The sequence below is a fragment of the Calidris pugnax genome, unplaced genomic scaffold (assembly GCF_001431845.1).
Source record: "Calidris pugnax isolate Ruff unplaced genomic scaffold, ASM143184v1 scaffold270, whole genome shotgun sequence".
Lineage (NCBI taxonomy): Eukaryota > Metazoa > Chordata > Aves > Charadriiformes > Scolopacidae > Calidris > Calidris pugnax.
Genome location: NW_015091277.1, coordinates 1379907 through 1398813, shown reverse-complemented (window position 1 = coordinate 1398813; position 18907 = coordinate 1379907). Strand labels below are relative to the sequence as shown.

General features: G+C 44.2%; 1 protein-coding gene across 1 annotated transcript in view; it reads left to right on the top strand.

Moving 5' to 3' along the window:
* GUCY2F (guanylate cyclase 2F, retinal) overlaps positions 1-18907 on the top strand; it is a 64505-nt gene that overhangs the window by 11333 nt on the left and 34265 nt on the right. The window contains exons 5-15 of the mRNA XM_014960608.1: positions 1436-1520; positions 5010-5106; positions 5883-6017; positions 6858-6938; positions 8048-8224; positions 10012-10168; positions 11530-11679; positions 13638-13786; positions 15032-15195; positions 15480-15672; positions 15800-15974. Of these exons, the coding sequence (XP_014816094.1) occupies positions 1436-1520; positions 5010-5106; positions 5883-6017; positions 6858-6938; positions 8048-8224; positions 10012-10168; positions 11530-11679; positions 13638-13786; positions 15032-15195; positions 15480-15672; positions 15800-15974 (1563 nt within the window). The remainder of the gene's footprint in view (positions 1-1435; positions 1521-5009; positions 5107-5882; positions 6018-6857; positions 6939-8047; positions 8225-10011; positions 10169-11529; positions 11680-13637; positions 13787-15031; positions 15196-15479; positions 15673-15799; positions 15975-18907) is intronic.

Below are 18907 nucleotides of genomic sequence, written 5' to 3'. Positions count from 1 at the left end.
GCACTCTGACTGTTTTTGCATGAAGAACAAACCCTGGCCTCCAGGCCAGGTTGCTGTGGCCTTACTTAATCCAGTATTCATGGTGAGCACTGCCTGAAGATAGCTGGCTGTGTCTCAACTGCACTTTGGTGGAGTGAAACCTTGGTCTAGAACCACACTGTCTGCAAGGTGGAGAAATGGGTGTGAAGTATTGACTCTACTGTGCCCGGATTTCTTGTCAGATGGAGGTGTACAGGGTTAGTTCCAGGCTGGAGCACAAAAGTGGAGTGACTTATACAGAATCATAGAGCTGTAGAATCATAAACAGGTTAGGGTTGGAAGTAACCTTTAAAGGTCACCCAATTCCAACCCCCTGCCATGGGCAGGAACACCTTTCAGTAAGTCGATCAGGTTGCTCAAAGCCCCATCCAACCTGACCTTGAATGTTTCCAGCTATGGGGCATCTCCCACCTCTCTGGGCAACTTGTTCCACTGTATGCATGAGGACAATCAGGGACTGGAGTCCTGGGCTGAAGCAGAAAGTAAGTCCAAACCCAGCAGGAAAATTTCAGCTAAAATGCTCTGTCTATTCCTAAAAAGAACACTAATTTTCAAAAATTCCTGCATCTTTCACTGGGAAGATCTAAGTCTCAGTGCTTGCAAAAAGGCCTGTGATTTAGATGCAAGAATGACTTAGAGCCATGAACCTTTTATAAACCCAAGTTTCTCTATGCTTGTTTGTGCTCAAGGATCTTTGAACACAGACAGAATAAAATAGAAGTAAACAGAAGACAGAAGAGACAGACATAGCAAACACTTCCCACTGGAATTTATTTCATACACTCATGTCAGCTTCCCTTAGCTCTCTAACAAAGACCTTCACGAGCAAAGTATGTCTCCAGCATTTTCTGTTGATGGGCCCATTGAAGAAGACATCAGCCTTCCCCTCCTCCTCTTCTGCTCTTTTCAGTCTTAGAAATATGTAGCAGGGAATGAAAAATCCCAGATGGGCTGGTGACTCACGCTGGCCGTCAGTTTGGTACCACATGTTAAAGCTTTTTCAGTGTTTCAGTTCCTGGAGAGAAGAGGGTCAAATGTTCAAAAGTTACGAACTTGGCGAAAGCTGATTCTAAAACTTAATTCCTCCCTCCAAGTCCAGTCTTCGTTTACTTGAAGAAAAAAAAATATTTTTCCACTAAACCAGGGTTCTAGATCTGGTAGAAGAAAAAAAAAGTGCATGGAAATAAATAATTAAAGTAGTTGCAGTCTCATGTAAATAAAGCCAGTAAGTATTTGTCTATTCACAAATTAACATCACATAAAAATTGAACTGTAGCATTCTCCTGGTTGAATATTTGCCTTTGCAGTCTAATGGTCTGATACTGATATTTTCAATGTTTTTGACCAAATCACAGTGATTTCCTAATTCACTGATTCTTTTCCCCTCTTCATGCAGGGATTGAACCTAAAGTCATGATTTTGGGAGCAATGCTGATATTTGCCCTGGTGCTTTGTGCTGTGGGCCTGGCTTCTCTCATCAGGTGAGAATCGCAGTACGTATTAGATCTGGAGCCACCTTTCGCTTCTGTGGGAGACTTCTGTTTTAACCAGCAGTTGGGACCTTGTGAACTCATAGCAGGTTTAATTGGGGCCTCTGCTCTCCATCCACATATCTCTTCACTTTATGAAGTGGTAGTGATTTGAGCACTGCGGGCATTGGTTCTGCGGTCTTAGAAGGAGCCCTCAATCCCATCCAGGTTTAGAAGAATGCCTCTGCTCTCCATCCACATATCTCTTCACTTTATGAAGTGGTAGCGGTTTGAGCACTGAGGCATTGGTTCTGTGGTCTCAGAAGGAGCCATTTTACTCTCAATCCCATCCAGGTTTGGAAGAACATTGCAGCCTGTTGCTGGAAGGATGAGCTGGATGATGTCTCTGAAGCATTAGGAAGGTGACTGATGCTTTGCAATTGCAAAGTGTGCCTTACAAACCAAAGACAGGAATCTGCTTTGAGAACATAGGATTGGAGGCTGAGGGTACTGACATGTTAAATGTCTTTTTTTCTTATTCGAGATTATTCTTTCCTGGATTTCTGTCCCTATAATCATGTTTCCAATGAAGCAGCCAGGCTCACCTTCTTTATGTCCTCCATGTACTAAAGAGATGGAGAGATAGAATATCTTCTGGAGAGGGTTCGGCCTTACAAACCAAAGACAGGAATCTGCTTTAAGAACATAGGATTGGAGATTGAGAGGACTGACATGTTAAATGTCTTTTTTTCTTATTCGAGATTATTCTTTCCTGGATTTCTGTCCCTATAATCATGTTTCCAGTGAAGCAACTAGGCTCACCCTCTTTATGTCCTCCCTGTACTAAAGAGATGGAGAGACAGAATATCTTCTGGAGAGGGTTCAGAGCAATTAATTAGGATACCTCTTTATTACCAAGCTGATTCACTCCCTGTTTTGAACTAGAGTCCACCTTCTTGGTCATATAGATTGGTCTGAGCATGGGGTTTTTGGAGCAAATGAAATATTCTGGTGGGGAAGGGACAGTTTCCAACAATTGCATAGGCTACACTTGTGTCCCAAATCTATATCGAAGGTGGACATGAGCCAGCATGGACAGGTTGGTCCAAGACCTCTGGGTAGCCTTTGTCAAGGACACTATGGCCATAACCTAAGGTAATCTGCTCCAAACTGGCCCCTGGAGTTATCTCTCTCACATTATTGATGTCTACATGGTGCGTGACTGAAATTAGAGCAATGAATTCAGCAGAGCAGAGTTTCTGGATTTTCCCATCCAGCTTTGTCTCGCAAATCATCCCCAAACATGTTTTCTCTCCACTCCTGAATCATCCCTCCAAACCCAGATGATATAAAGCCACCCAGCAAGCGACACCCCAAACAGTTCCCCTGCCTATAACACACAGCTGCTTCTGATACCTTATAATTGCAGGCATTGAGGAGGTTGCCTCCATCCACCCACACTTCAAAGCCCTGCTCTATTCCTTGGCCACCAGCTTCCACAATTACGTAAATAAAAGACAATCTTACTGCCTACTCTACTTGTAAGCTGTTCCACAAGTGCCAGACTGCTTGGGAAGGCTCAGTCATGAGTGGAGATGTATGGCCATCTGCAAGGGAAAAGAAAAAAGTCTACCATGACTCAGACAATGATTTATGTTAGGGAGGGGCACGTCTGGAACTAAATTTAAACCACAGCCTGGTCTGAGTTCAAACGTGGGAGCTCTGGTCTTAGCTCTGCCAGGGATCTGCTGCATGGCTTTAAATCAGTCACTCCTCTCTTCCATGCTTTGCTTTCAGCAGAGGGGTGATTTCCTCCATGCCTGGGGGAGAGGGTGGGACTGACCCACCAAGGTTGTCAGGAGGGCAGGTCAAGTACCTAAGTAACAAGATTTTTGCATGCAGATGAGTTGGGTGGCTTGGGACAAGTGGTTACAGAAAGATTATAAAAAATCATCTCAGGTGATTATGACCAAGGCTCCCTCTGGACTCCAAAAAGCTGTCTGTGCTCTTGTGTAATGCCTGGAGTGGTACATGCAGTGGAAATTGTGGTGATCTATGAATATTTTGTGAAGTAGATTCCTGCTACAATACAGTTAGCAAAAGGCACCCTATGGCCCATCTCATCACGCAAAGTCTTAGGTGTATGCAGATGAGATGTCTGCTGTAGTGTGAACAAAATTCATTAAACAAAAAAAGGGACACTGAGGGAAGTGAAGGAGCCTTTCTTTTTCTTCTCTGTTCCTGCTTCATGAGTTCTTGACTTTCTAATAGATACATTGTGCTTTGTGCTCAGTGTTAGACCTTGATGTCCATTGAAAGACTGCGTTCAAAGTGATGGGATGAGACTTCTGCCTCTTCCCTGAGGCCCAAAAATGGTCATGTGGTGGGTATCTATGTCAGATGAATCTCAGCTGAAAACTAACAATCAAATCCTGGAATGTTTCATATTGATTTACACAAAGTGGACACAAGCTTGTTTGTACTGTCCCGTGTCCTTGACAGTGGGACTTGTCATCTCTTCTGCCTTGCAAATTCAAGAGAAGCTGGACAAGTAGCAGGATGTAGTCAAGCAACAGATAGTGTCTTTGCTGGTCTGATGACTATACTGAATTTTCTCTCGCTCCTGGCAATTCTGCAAATCTGGTAGCCTGTCAGGGAGTGCAGAGAGTCAACTCTTAGAAAATGGACGGCAGCATCCTGTGAAGATGCCAGAAGCACATTTATCCTGTGTTACACAGTGTGTGATAGATGTCCCATCTGGCTTAGGTCCTGGAAGAAGTAGATCTAAATCAGCACACTCTTCTTGTTCTAATTAGTCCTGACCGAGAGGAACAGCACTGGCTCAGCAATACTGCTTCCAAGACCTCCACTCTGCATTGCACTATGCCATGGACACCAAACTGCTCATTCCCCACAGCTTTTTCCTCTATTCCAAGGTGGTATCTTGCTATGTGCTTTGTACTGCACCATGCTACAACATGGAGATCCACCCACAGTACACTTTGATGGTGACTTGTGTCCAGGCAACTTTTATAATTATCCATGGTTGGGTTTCAGTCCCTAAGAAAGGCTGGTGTGCCTGAGAGCTGTTTGCCCACCAGCAGATTGGCTGGTCTAATAAAACCTATTAGTGTCTCCTAACGGAGGATCACTGGGGATATGAAAAAGAAACTCAAGCCAAAGTAAGTATGTGTTACATAGATATCCAATTCATATTTGTAACCAGATCGACTCAAGACATCTATTTGTGAGGAGACCCTTAGAGATCATAGCTTTTGTTGTCTGAGAATTTGGTAACCCTTGCTGTTGGACTCAGGGGATTTCAGTCCAAGTCAGGACATCATGGTTTGTCTACTGCTTGCACCCATGTCCATCTACTGCCACACAAACACATGCTGCACTTTCCTAATAACGCAGGGAAGCCAGGTGTGGGAGACTCGAAGGTGGTGTAAACTGGTTACCTACCTAAAAGTTATAACCATGACTCTCCAAATCCCACAGGCATAGTATCTTGAACAGCCAGCTCTTCAAGGGACCTAACAAGATAATACTGACCTTGGATGACCTTGTCTTTATCAACCCAGAGCTACATAAAAAGGTAAGTCCTTCCACTTGTGAAAGTAATCTGGTGGGACACTCAGAGAGAGACAGGTCTACTGTGTGGTATTTTAATACCCACGAAGGGAAGGTCTTTCACTTCTCCATGTCTCATTTTCCCCTGCATATCAGAAAATTTCGCATATGCTGAGTGTTTTTGAGTCTCAGATTGGATGCACATGCAGTGTCAAAGCTGCTGTGATCATGCAAAATAGTACCCTTGGTTGTGTTTATTGTAACAGCCAGGGCTTATTCTTTGTCCTTGAGGTTGGATGACATAGCATAGTTCACATCCATAGAGCTAAATGGTCTTACCCTCTAAAATAAAGTGTCTGCATCCAAACTACCGATTGGGATTTGGTCCTGTGCTGGCTCCTGTCCAGAGCTGGGGATCTCCTGAGAGAGCTTTATTTGGCACAGACCAGAGACATACTCAAGGAACATGCCAAGGATACGAACTGCTGTGGGGCAATTGCTTTGCCCAGGTCACCAGCACAGGTACAGACTTCTTGTCTATGCCAGAGGAGACACTTCACAGTGCCCTGCTCAAAGAAACACCTGTATCCCCTGAGCCATGGCATTTCCATCACCTGAAGTGCTGCTGCAGTGTTCCAAGGTATTATACAGGGTCAACGTCCTGAGCCTTTTAGAAATGAGATGAGAAGTTTGGCAGGTTTGGGAGGTTGCTAGCATGGGTGAAACTTATGGGCACAGCTGGAGTGGAGGTTTACACCCAGAGGTGGTAACAGTCTTGCACCTTCTTTCCTTGTCTTCTAGAGACTGACCTTGGACAGTCTGACAGATGCAAACAGCGTAGCAGCAGATGGCAGAAGCTTGAAATCTGTAACCCGCTCGTTTTCCTTGAAAAGCACAGCTGCCACCCATGAAACCTCCAACGTGGCTTTGTATGAGGTAGGTAGGGACCTCATGCAGCCTTCTCACACTGCCTCAGTCCACTGAGCTGCTCAAGTGGAGAAAGTCCTGGGCTGCAGTACTGTAGGTCCCAGGATATGAATGTTGGTGGAATCTGAGGCTGAAATTAAGTTACTCCCAAGCATGGATCTATCAGTGCTTAAGGTGACTCTACCCCAACCCTCACTCCAACACTTGGAGTTACGTTGGATGGTGGTATCTGACATCCCTATGTAGTGTTGCCAGGTCTGGTCCCTATTAGAGATGTCCTAAAGAGACCATGAAGTACCTTTCTTAAAAGAGAGAGCCTTTAGGTAATGACAGGTCTAATAAGGACCTTTCCTACAAGACAGCATGCAAATACACAAAATAAAAGCTGTCAAACTTCCTGTGTGCAAATAGGACTGTATGGAGTTTAAGCAGAGGCAATGGCCAAGAAAACTCATGCCATCCCTCAGCTCTCTCCTAAACACTTTTTTGAAAAAATGGCTTGGCAATTTTTCCTGAAAAGGAGCAAAATCAACTGGATCATTAATGCCAGAGAAAAGCTCTGGGCAGAATTACTTTCCTTTTTAATCAATTTATCATTTTTTGTCAGATACTAATACACCTTCCAAGTATGAAGTTCTGATCCAAGTGAAGGTCCTGCCCCACTCCATTTTTTGAGGGTTCCCTGTGGATATTCTTATTTGGGTGCAATATAGAAAGAATTTACTGCCAAGAACATTTAAAATCCCCAGCAACCTTCCAAGTCAAGGATCTGGAATTCAGACCTAGGTCCCAATGTTAGCTGTTGCTCAGAGACTTGCTCTGTCATTCACCCACCTGTGTTGTGGACAGGGAGACTGGGTGTGGCTGAAAAAATTTGAGACGGGAGCGGTCCACAATCTGCGGCAAAGCTCCACCAGCATCTTGAGGAAGGTAGGCACAGGGGATGGCTGGGGATGTGGAGGGAAGACTGCTCGGGGGACATTTGTGGCTGCAGGGTATTTTGATTCTCTTTGTCTGCTGTTGATCATGGCTGTCAATGAGTCTTGCCCAGTGAAATCTGTTGGGATGGACCATGCACGGTTGCATCTAGCAAACTTACCAATGGCAAACTTACCAATGACCCGTGTGGGCTGTCAATGAGTCTTGCCCAGTGAAATCTATTGGGATGGACCATGCATGGTTGCATCTGGTAAACTTACCAATTACCTGTGTATTGGAGTCAAGAGCTGGAAAAACCCCAGCCTGGACCTGACACTTCAAAGCCAATGTGACACTGAATGTACAGTGAGTCCTCTAAGTGGCCTGATCTAGAAAGGCAGAGTGGTCTGGAGGAGATCATCCCTGCCTGCGTCAGGGCAGGAGGGTGCACTGGGAGCTATTTTCATGTGTTATTTGTTGACAGCATGGCACAGACATGGTTGTGCAGTTCTCCAGGATTTGCTTTGTGTCTCCAGCTAAGATGCATGTCAGAACTTTACTTTTAGTCTTCCATTTTGTTACTATTACTAAATGACAAGCAAACACATGTATTTTCCAAATTCAAGCCCGTTAGTTGTTGGCAGCTACTGCTAACATAGGAGTGGCATTTTTATGCCTATAAGTGTAATACATTTACCAGGGCATGTCTCCAAAGCCATTATTGATGGATGACTTTGGATCCTCCAGGCAGGGTATTGCTTTCCAGATCAGACCAGAGCTGGAGCAAGACTCCATATGCTGAACTCGATTTACCCCCACAAAGCCATTTTGTCCCAGTGAAAGATCCGATCTAGCTTGTCTAAAGTAAAAAAAAATACTGTTCAATTTGCTTTTCCTATTTTGCTTTCTCTGTCTGAACGGATAGCCTAAGAAAAGCAAAGTTTTAAAAAGAGTGTGGGATAGCTGAAAGTAAGCAGCAAAGACTTTGTTGGCTTCCCCATCCTTGTGTGAAAGAACTGTTTGGGAGTACGGGAATGTTAAGGACACCTAATGATATAAAGAAGCTGCTGAGCAGATGTCTGGCTGACTTGGTCTCGCTGTGATTCACTGTCTTGTTTCAGATGAAAGATCTGCGTCACGAAAATGTGAATCTGTTCCTGGGCTTTTTCTCTGACTGTGGCATCTTTGCCATAGTGACGGAGTACTGCTCCCGAGGAAGCCTGGAGGACTTGCTGAGAAATGAAGACATGAAACTGGATTGGATGTTCAAGTCCTCTCTCGTGATGGATCTAATTAAAGTAAATCCATTGCTCCTGCTGAGGCATGGCCTGCATATGACTTTTATATTGACATTGCTATTGCATCCAGGACTTAGGGATTTTTATAGTAATGTGGGGAAAACCAATGTGAAAGTAATTATATTGGTATACACAGGCCTCTTATTCCTGATTTTTTACCATCTGAGAGAAGCACTATTCAGGGTAAAAGGGCTAACTCCACTCAGCAGGATGAGAGATTAAAACTATGCATTAGGCTAGAACTGATCACCTAGAACAAAGACAAATTCTTACTTTCCAGAGGTCCTTTCTTGTCATAAGTTATAAATGCATCCAGTATAGAACCAAACTGTAGCCACCCCCTGTCACAGGATGGCCACACGTATGGTCACTTTTGAAGAGTGTTCACACCCTTCCAATAATGTCCCAAGAGTTTTCGTCCCTTTAATGGTGAACTACCGATCTGGGACAGGTGGCCTACAGAGGACAGACTGCCAGAACCATTCTTACAGACCATGGTCACATAATCACAGAATCACAGATTCACATGGGGTTGGAAGGGACCTCTGGAGATCATCTAGTCCAACCCCCTGCCAAAGCAGATCCACCTAGAGCAGGTTGCACAGGAACGTGTCCAGGTGGGGTTTGAATATCTCCAGAGAAGGAGACTCCACCACCTCTCTGGGCAGTCTGTTCCTCCTCATAGAATCATAGAATCATGTGGAACTTCTTATGTTCAAGTCTGTGCCCATTTCCTCTTGTCCTATCCCTGGGCACCACTGAAAAAAGACTGGTCCCATCCTCTTGACACCCTCCCTTTAAGTACTTATAAGCATTAATCAGATCCCCCCTTCTGATCAGGATCCACCTTCTGATCCTCCTTGGGGGAGCTGGGTAAGGACATCCAGCTCTTAACCTCCCTTTAAGTACTTATAAGCATTAATCAGGTCCCCTCTTCTGATCAGATCCAGCTTCTGATCCTCCTTGATGGAGCTGGGTAAGGGCATCCAGCTCTTAACAGCTTCCCTTGAGCTAACTGTTGGGTACCACTTAGAATCATAGAATGGTTTGAGTTGGAAGGGACCTTAAAGACCATCCAGTTCCAACCCCCCTGCCCTGGGCAGAGACACCTCCCACAGACCAGGTTGCTCAAAGACCCATCGAGCCTGGCCTTCAAGGGATGGGGCAGCCACAGCTTTCCTGGGCAACCTGTTCCAGTGTCTCACCACCCTCACAGCAAAGAATTTCTTCCTGAAATCTCATTTAAATTTCCCCTCTTCCAGTTTAAAACCATTATCCCTTGTCCTATCATTCCTCTTCCTCATGATTAAAACCATTATCCCTCATCCTATCACTCCTCTCCCTCATGTAGAGTCCCTCCCCATCTCTTCTGTGCCCCTTTTACATACTGGAAGATCCCTCCCCATCTCTTCTGTGCCCCTTTTACGTACTGGAAGACCACAATAAGGTCTCCCAGGAGCCTTCTCTTCTCCAGGCTGAACACCCCGAACTCTCTCAGCCTGTCCTCACTTGTGTCCACCTTGTCTAAAAGTACAACTTCTGAGTGAAGTGTGTCCTAGGGCTATAGAGGAAGGCATCTGGCTGTTACTTTAGGGTGCAGATAGCCCAATTCTTGTTCCTAATCCATTTCTGAACTTTTCACATAGTTTCTTGAGTTGATCAGCAATGCGTTTCACAGAGAGTCAATGCTGCATTTGATGCTATTCAGTGGGACAGTTTCGCTTCGTGTCTGCTGACAGGTAATATAATTCTTAAGGAACAGCCTCAATCTTTTCTGTATTTCATAGGGAATTAGATATTTGCATCACCGAGATTTCGCCCATGGACGTCTCAAGTCTCGTAACTGTGTTGTGGATGGCCGGTTCGTGCTGAAGATCACTGACTATGGTTATAACGAGCTCTTAGAAGCACAGAAATGCCCGTATGTTCAGCCACCCCCAGAAGGTAGGTGCCATAAGGAAATGTTTTTTTTTAAATATTTGTCCATTGATTTAAAAGATGCTTGTCCTGTTGCAGTTGCAGGCCAGTGGCCATGTAAAGATTTATGTGCTCAGTCTTACAACATCTAGTTCCCTGTGCACAATGCATCGTTACAGGAAAGGATAAGAAAAGTTTTTTCAGACTTCCTGAAAGTGGAGTGAATAGCAGAGAGTCAGGGTAAGGAAAAAAGATTTTGTTGTAAGCAGTGACAGAACTTAAGCTTGTTGTAGTTGGAGAAGGATTTAAGTGCCCCTGAAATGTGATCAAACCTGAATTTCTGTGACTGGTGGAATTGGCTTTACATCTTTAGCCCCAACCCTATATTTGAAGTTATAGGTTAACCCAAATGCCTTTTTTTGTGATACTAAACCACCTGAAACACACGATGATACAGGTGTCTTTGAAATAGGTCCTCTACACACCAAGGACCAAAGGCTGACACATGACACTCCCACCACTTAGGGACAGCATCTCATGGGACCAGGTTTGGAGTTTGATGGGATTTCATTCACCTGGCCACTGCCTTAGGATTCCTCTGGTATCCCAGTTTATTCTTCAAACCTGGTTTCAAGTAGTATGTCGTGTTTTGATCCCTCTCTCACTGGATTTGATTCCTACAGATTTCCAGTGTCTCAAATAAGGCAGAAGTTCTTCTCCTCCCTTACAAAAGTGATATATATTGCAGTGGTTGAAATGTTCCTTGTTCCCATTACTCAGAATAAACAGTTACCAGGGTAACAATATCCCGGTTTGAAGAAGATTCATTTCTTGATGAGGCTTTGAGGCTCTTGATGTTTTACAACTGTGTCTTTCATTACTTGAAGTATTGGATTATAAAGACCGATCATGATTCAGACTGACACAAACTGCTTTCACGGAAACTACTTTCATTTAAGAAGATCTACAGAAAATATTTTATTAACTGTTGCTTTGTGAAAGAACAACAGTAACGAGAAATCCAGGCTTCAGTACCAACATTTTGTCTGAGTGACATTTTCCGAAAAAAACAATGGGTGTTAAAGCTTTTGGCAACAGTGAGAAGACTTCTTATGTTGAAGTTCAGGGCTGGTGCTATAGGATATGAATTGTTGGTAGAGCAACATTTTTTTAAAAGGTAGAGTGAAACTTGGAAAATTCAGATTTTTTTTTCAGGATGGAAGTTTAACATTTCTAACACATCACAAGAATAAAAGACTTGATCTAGTAAATAATGAAGTATGTTCCAACCTTTCCTCAAATAGCTGAAATGAAATGTTTATTTAAGCACTTAATTTGCAATAGTCTGAACTCAAGTGTAAGAAGCAGGATGATCTTGAATTTTTTAGAATTGCTCTGGACGGCTCCTGAGTTACTGAGGGACCCGGACATGTGCAGAAAAGGCACTTTCAAAGGGGACATTTACAGCTTTGCAATCATCCTACAGGAAGTGGTTGTTCGGGGTCCACCATACTGCATGTCAGAACTCTCTGCTGAAGGTAGGCAACTGTTTCAGTACATTTTTAAGGTTTTACACAGAGTGCTCATAAAGGGTCTGGCCAAGCCCCCAGGGTAAAAAGTTAGTATGGAAATAATATTCCAATGTCATGACCTTTCTCGGTGACAAAAGGCTATTTTCAACAAAACATCCATAATAAACATCAAAATATGTAGTTCTGATCTCAGCCGCTGTATGTGACTCATCACTGCTATCAACAGGGCTGAGGCTCTGTGTTCCCCCCAAGATGTTTCCAAGCTGGCTGAGAGTCAGATCACTGCCACATCTCCAGTTTCCTGTCCAAAATTTGACTTTTTGTCACAGTGTGTGGTGAAATCTGACAGCAGAATTTCCTATAGCTTGGAAACTCCTTTGCTTCCCACTCATTGGCCCATTTTTGTACGTCATGGGGGCTGAGGTTTTTTGCTGGACCCCTCACTAGCATCCTGTTTTGTCCATCTGGCCATCTATTTTTCCCTAATTTCTTCCCCATTTAAAGAGGTTCTCTCATCAGCAGCGATCAAAGTGAGGCATCCTGACCCCCCTGACTTATATCTAAAGTGGCTCGTATCAGAAATATCAAATAGGTGAACTCCTTAGAAACTGCTCATGGTGAAACTTTCATTAGTTCAAACCATGTTGACAGTATCTGCCAGTTCAATGCCCAAAAAAAATGGGGCTCTGACCCATTTGAGCCCCAAGCTGCTGGAACAATGTAATGACAATGATGATTATGATGTAACCCGCTCAGCAATTCAGAGCTGGACCTATGATGTAGCCTATGATGTAATTATCAGGTGTCCCCCTACCTAGCTCCCATGGGGAACCTCCAGCAGATGTTGCATGTAGTGCAACTCAGTTTCCTCATCCGATGAAATGATGGATTTCTGCTCATTCCATCCTAACCCTCAAGGAGCTTTCACTTGTGGCGTGAACTTTAAAACCGTCTGGGGAAGGCGTTTCCCCTTGGCTGCCCCTGGAAATATTTGGCCCAGGTGCTTTGTTTAATTCATTTGGTGGAAATCCTTGGGATGAGCCAAAGAGCTTTAAAGTAAACTGTCAACACTGAAGAGCTTTGGGTACTCACAGTAACAGCTGTGGAAATGAAGGGCTCCTGCCAGAAAGAGAGTGGTTTTCACTCCAGATGACTGCTCTGCACTACACAAGATGAAACCTTCAAACGCAATCACTTTGGGTGAAACAAAAAACCCCACATTTCTTCCAGGATGTCCTTACTAAGAAATACCAAAATTGAAGTTGGGGTTGGGTTCAGACATCACACTCCCCTGTCCGTGCTTTGGCTGTCAGCAAAACCTGCAGCTCTGCTCCTTCACTGTAGGGCTGTTTTATTTAAAAACCACAGATCCAAGGGCTGACTTCTCAGAGTCTGCAAGCCCAAGCCTAGTTCCTTATTGGTCTTATTTGACCTCCGGATAGGAAGTCACTTCCCAGACATTGTTTTGAACCCAAACTCTCCCTCTTAAAATACTTTCCACTTGTCTCCATTCCCATTGGCCTCCTATGTACTGGTTCCCAGTTAACGATGAGATGTCAGAGGCTGGTATCCTTCCTGTCCAGGCTTGGCCATAAGCCTCTGCTCCTTTAGAAGACTGCAGATCCCAATGGAGAGAGTCAGAGGCAATTTCATTAAACACAAGCCTGCAGGGTCACACATCCATCTGTCACACAACCTTCCCCCACCCAGCCCCTTTATTGCTCATAACCTGGTTCTCCAGGGACAAGAAGACAGATGAATCTCTTCTTTTTTAAATCCTCTGAAATACTCCTGGCAGAGGAAAGCAGAAACCTCCCAGTGCATTTGACGCAGCCGGTGTGTGGTGAGGAATAATGGTGATGGCTGAAGGAGCAAGCAAGTGACAGGTGAAAAGGTCCGTGTCCTTTGTCCCCACCAAGACCACGCATCTCACAACGTGCTTCCCATTCTTCTCTTTGCCACAGAAATCATAAAGAAAGTCAAGAAGCCCCCTCCCCTGTGCCGACCAAACATAGCCCCTGAGTTGGCCCCTCTGGAGTGCATCCAGGTAATGAAGCAATGCTGGGGTGAAGCCCCTGAGCGACGTCCAACCTTTGAGGAGGTATTTCATAAGGTCAGTGAATAGATCAGTAGGTGCAATCCTTTGTTTGTACTTGGCAGGAAAGTGTGTTTTACTGCTTTAAGTGAGCTCTAATGATTGAAGAAGTCCCAGAGCTCTAGTCTTGCCTTTTCTATTGTATTACGTTATGGTTCATGGTGTTTAGATATTTGGGTTTGTTGGCCAGGCCTGGCCTGGCTTGAACCTTGTTCCAAACTTGGGCTGCCATGACACCACCACATGGTGTGTGAAACAGGCTGGACATGAGCTTGGTGTCTTCACATTTGCATGGATGATCTTGATAGGGGGTCTCATGGAGATCAAAGATCTGTAAATTATGATAGCACCTTCAGATCAGTATGTTGTTTGATCTTCTAAAGTATTTAGAAGGTGATTATGTTAAAAATAAAATTCACCAGAGGCTGTTAAACACAAAGATACAACCTTTGGCATAGGAGGTCTCTGAACTGCAAATTGGTGGAGGCTGGGAGCATATCCCAAGGAAATATGGCTATTTTCCAGACATCTGTTACTGGCCAGTCTCATGGACAGGTACTGGCAAAATAAACCCCTTGTCTGATCCAGCAATACTATGTTCTTATAAGGTCAAACTAGGTAAACCAATATCCATAATTTTCACCTTTCCATTCTATAAAACTGTGATTAATTTCACACCCGTGGTACTCCACTGTTGAATCTAAAGCATCATCTGAAGCCACAGATTATCCAAATGGTCCAGAGGCTCAGCTTTGGGTCAAGAGGAGACAGCACAACCCAGTGAAGACCTGGGGGTGGGGAGTGGCAGTATGCATACATGACAGTGGGCAAGGGTGGATGTAAGACCAATAATAGATAACCAGGTTCTAAGTGTTGCTAATGCCCTGACATTTGCACCTCTGAATACAAAGGGCTGCAAGTCACCCTAAAGGCAGGTCATGGGATAAATGAGGGTGCAAATTTGCAGCATGATAGGACTCCATAACAACTCACATACACGTTGCCAGCTCATGGAAGGTTGTGTTTCACTTGAATCTCACTGAAAGTTCATAGAGGAGCAACATGCTCCTGGGCAGCTTCCATAGTTAGCGATGCAAATTCACCCTCTACTTTGCCTTTATTGTTGGCATCTTTCCACTGACAAAGCCAGTCTTCAACATTGTCCTTTTTGAAATAAGTGTTGCTTTTTGTTCCTTTCCAAACTAAGGGTGCTAGAACGGTGTAATGAGATGGAGAAATAACTCTCTAGTTTGATTTTTCCAGTTCAAAACCATCAACAAAGGGAAAAAGACCAATATCATTGACTCAATGCTCAGGATGCTTGAGCAGTATTCAAGCAACCTGGAAGATTTAATCAGGGAACGGACCGAAGAGCTAGAGATTGAAAAACAGAAGACAGAAAAACTACTGTCACAAATGCTCCCCCCGTAAGTACTGGTACTTAAGATGGTAAAAAAAAAACCCTGTATCTAGACTGGACAAAAGAGTTCCACAGAAGTGAACAAAATTGCAGAGCTGACCTCCAATTTTGACTGGCACCTTCCAGTCAAAGTAAGAAACTTTAATCAATGCTTGTTACAGCCATATAGATACAGCCTTCTATTTATTAGAAGATCTTTTGAGCACTGTAACACAGGAGTTTCTGAGCTCTTGGCCATCCGCAACAACAAAGGTTTGGGCTCTGTCATCTCTGTTTTTGTTGTTATTTCAGATCGGTGGCAGAAGCCCTCAAGACTGGTGGCACTGTGGAGCCAGAGTATTTTGACCAGGTGACCATCTACTTCAGCGACATCGTGGGCTTCACAACCATTTCAGCCCTCAGTGAACCCATTGAAGTTGTTGACCTTCTGAATGACCTTTACACGCTGTTTGATGCTGTTCTTGGAAACCATGATGTTTACAAGGTGAGGAGAACCTGGGCATGAGGATCGAGCCATGCCTGGGTCAAACACTCTTGTGGTTTTATACTGCTGATCTTTCCCATCTCTTTCAATTAATTTATTTACTTATTAATGCTATGATATTTGCCAGGTGGAGACAATTGGTGATGCCTACATGGTTGCCTCAGGGCTCCCCAAAAGGAATGGAAACAAGCACGCGGCTGAGATAGCCAACATGTCCCTGGACATCCTCAGCTCGGTGGGAACATTCAAAATGAGACACATGCCAGACATCCCCCTCAGGATCCGAATCGGGCTGCACACAGGTAGGCAGCCACACTTGCTGGTGCCTGAACATCAAACAACTCCTTCTTTGAATGCTTTATCCATCCCTATCCCAAAGCAAGCACCTTAGAAGACGCTTTAAAATCTTCCATAGTAACAAGGGCTTTATCCATCCCTATCCCAAAGCAAGCACCCTTAGAAGATGCTTTAAAATCTTCCATAGCAACAAGGATATTAAAATAGAAACACAAACCCCAAGGAGGGATGTGGTTCAGTATCATTTGGGGGAGAAATGTGATTCTGTCTATATCAGACATGTTAGTTGCAAGGGTTTCATTGAAAGGGTGACTCTTTGATGTGCCACAGGAAAACACTCTTGTGGTTTTATACTGCTGATCTTTCCCATCTCTTTCAATTAATTTATTTACTTATTAATGCTATGATATTTGCCAGGTGGAGACAATTGGTGATGCCTACATGGTTGCCTCAGGGCTCCCCAAAAGGAATGGAAACAAGCACGCGGCTGAGATAGCCAACATGTCCCTGGACATCCTCAGCTCGGTGGGAACATTCAAAATGAGACACATGCCAGACATCCCCCTCAGGATCCGAATCGGGCTGCACACAGGTAGGCAGCCACACTTGCTGGTGCCTGAACATCAAACAACTCCTTCTTTGAATGCTTTATCCATCCCTATCCCAAAGCAAGCACCTTAGAAGACGCTTTAAAATCTTCCATAGTAACAAGGGTATTAAAATAGAAACACAAACCCCAAGGAGGGAAGTGGTTCAGTATCATTTGGGGGAGAAATGTGATTCTGTCTATATCAGACATGTTAGTTGCGAGGGTTTCATTGAAAGGGTGACTCTTTGATGTGCCACAGGATCTTCACCGGTGTGATATGGAGATTTCTTTGTAACTCTGTTCTGAAATGAAAAAAGCACAGAAAAACAGGCATATGGGGTGAAAGAATGAAAAAGTTTGGGAGATTTATTGCGAGTGGGACATAACTGAAAGAATATGTGATACAGCTATAAAAAAATGCATGTTATAAAGAAAGTAAATTATCTCTAATATAGAACTCATAATCTATTCAATGAACAGAAAAGTGGCTTGTTTAAAAAGAAAATAAGTTCCATTTTTTAATGTATAAAGCATAATGAAACTGCAGAACAAAATAAAACAAAACATACAGTAGGATTCCAGATAACCAAAAGTATGACTGTGTTTTTAAACGGGAGAAAAGTCATCTGCTGTTATCATAGAATAAATATTTTTTGAAGAGATATGAAATTTCATCGTTTCATGCAACAGTCACCCATTAATAAATTTTTCCCAGCTGTTTATCACCAGACTTCTTACATCTTCCTCTAAAGTACCAGGTACTGCCCATTGCAGGAAGGCAAATAATGAATAAGGTTGTCCAGGAGTTTGACCCAGTGTTAACAGGGGTTTTTGTCCTTCAGCCTATCTGATAATGCCCACATCTTTGCAGCTTTGGCGCATAAGTGTTTTACAGCAGTCAGTATCCTGGTCCTTGTGGTATACAAGAGGAAAGAAGAGCAGAGAAAAAGAAGGACCTCACACAGGATATCCGAAGAACAGAGCTATGACTTAAGTGGGGCTAAAATCAATTTTTCATATCTCCTAGACCATATGAGTTCTTCTTTTGGGGTTATCTCTGAAAACTCATCTCCTTGTTGTTTTATTTGCAGATTGGGGGTCTTGGCTGGCCCTTCACAGACATCTAAAGTGTGAAGGAATGATTACAGGAGCACTGTGGGTTTTATACTCTGGCAGAAATGAGATGAGACTATCGCCCCAGCTCCTCTTGCCCAGAGCAGGAGTCTCTGGAGCACCAGCAGCACATTTTCAATGTGGAAAGAGGGGAATTTGGCGTGCAACATCTACTGTTGCCCGTTGACAGCAGTTCTGCAACAGGTTTTCCATGCACTCAGCCAAAAATCTATCCCTAGGTGATGTGTGCGGGGGGTAGTTACATTTTTTCCTGTTTTTCTGAACTCTGGGTGTCTGGAAATCTGCATTGCCATGAGCTGTTGTGTAGAGAGTGAAAGAAAGAGGGGAGGAATTGGTGTTTGCTTTCTAAAGAAGCAGAAGCCAGATCTTGTTTTGCACAGATCTGGCAGCATCCTACTGTCATGGGAGCAGCAAGAAATGCATGCTCCAAAGCAAACCAGCTCTCAGAGCCACAAAGCTGACAGCAAAGTTTGATTAACCCTAGACCCCCTTTCTCCTGAGGGAAGAAGCATGACGAGGGAATCACCAGCATCATGAAAGCATTGAGGAAAGCACTTGGGGAAGAGGAGGGCTTGCCTAACACTTTCACTCTCCTGGAAAGGGTGGAGAACGGGTGTGACCACCAGTTTTGTGGGCCAGCTGCTCTCTGGAAACTGGTGCCAAGAAGACCTCATGATCCCCTCTCTGAAAAAGCAGTTAATGCCAATTGGATGTGGGCTGCCCATGTCCATCCAACCCCAATGGAAATCTGCAGCTCTGGGAACTTCTCCTAGCCCGTGCCCGTGGACCACTTAGAGCAATGCATGGGCAAGGCGAAGAGGACAAGATGACCAGTGTTTGGTCTGCAGTTTCTCCCCAGCTTTAAATGCACCCTGGAGTCCTGGCTCTCATTTCTCAACCTGACTGCACGGCCAGAAAAACTCAGCTGACTCAGCTGTTTCCACACCAGCCTTGTCTGGGCTGGAGCTGGACAGCCAGGGAGAGCGGTGGTGAGAAGACAAATTTTTCCACGGAGGCTGAAGAGGATCTGTTTATCGGTCAGGCTCTTTGGCAGGCAGCCCCATGCTTCGATCAAGCTTATTAACCTCCGTGGCTCCACTGATGGTTGTTGCAGAGTCGTAGCCAGCAGAGTTGACCCTGCAAGCCCTGGCAGAGCGCCTTTTCAAAACAAACCAGAGAACCTGTATAATTAAACAACTTGGCCATAATGTTCTC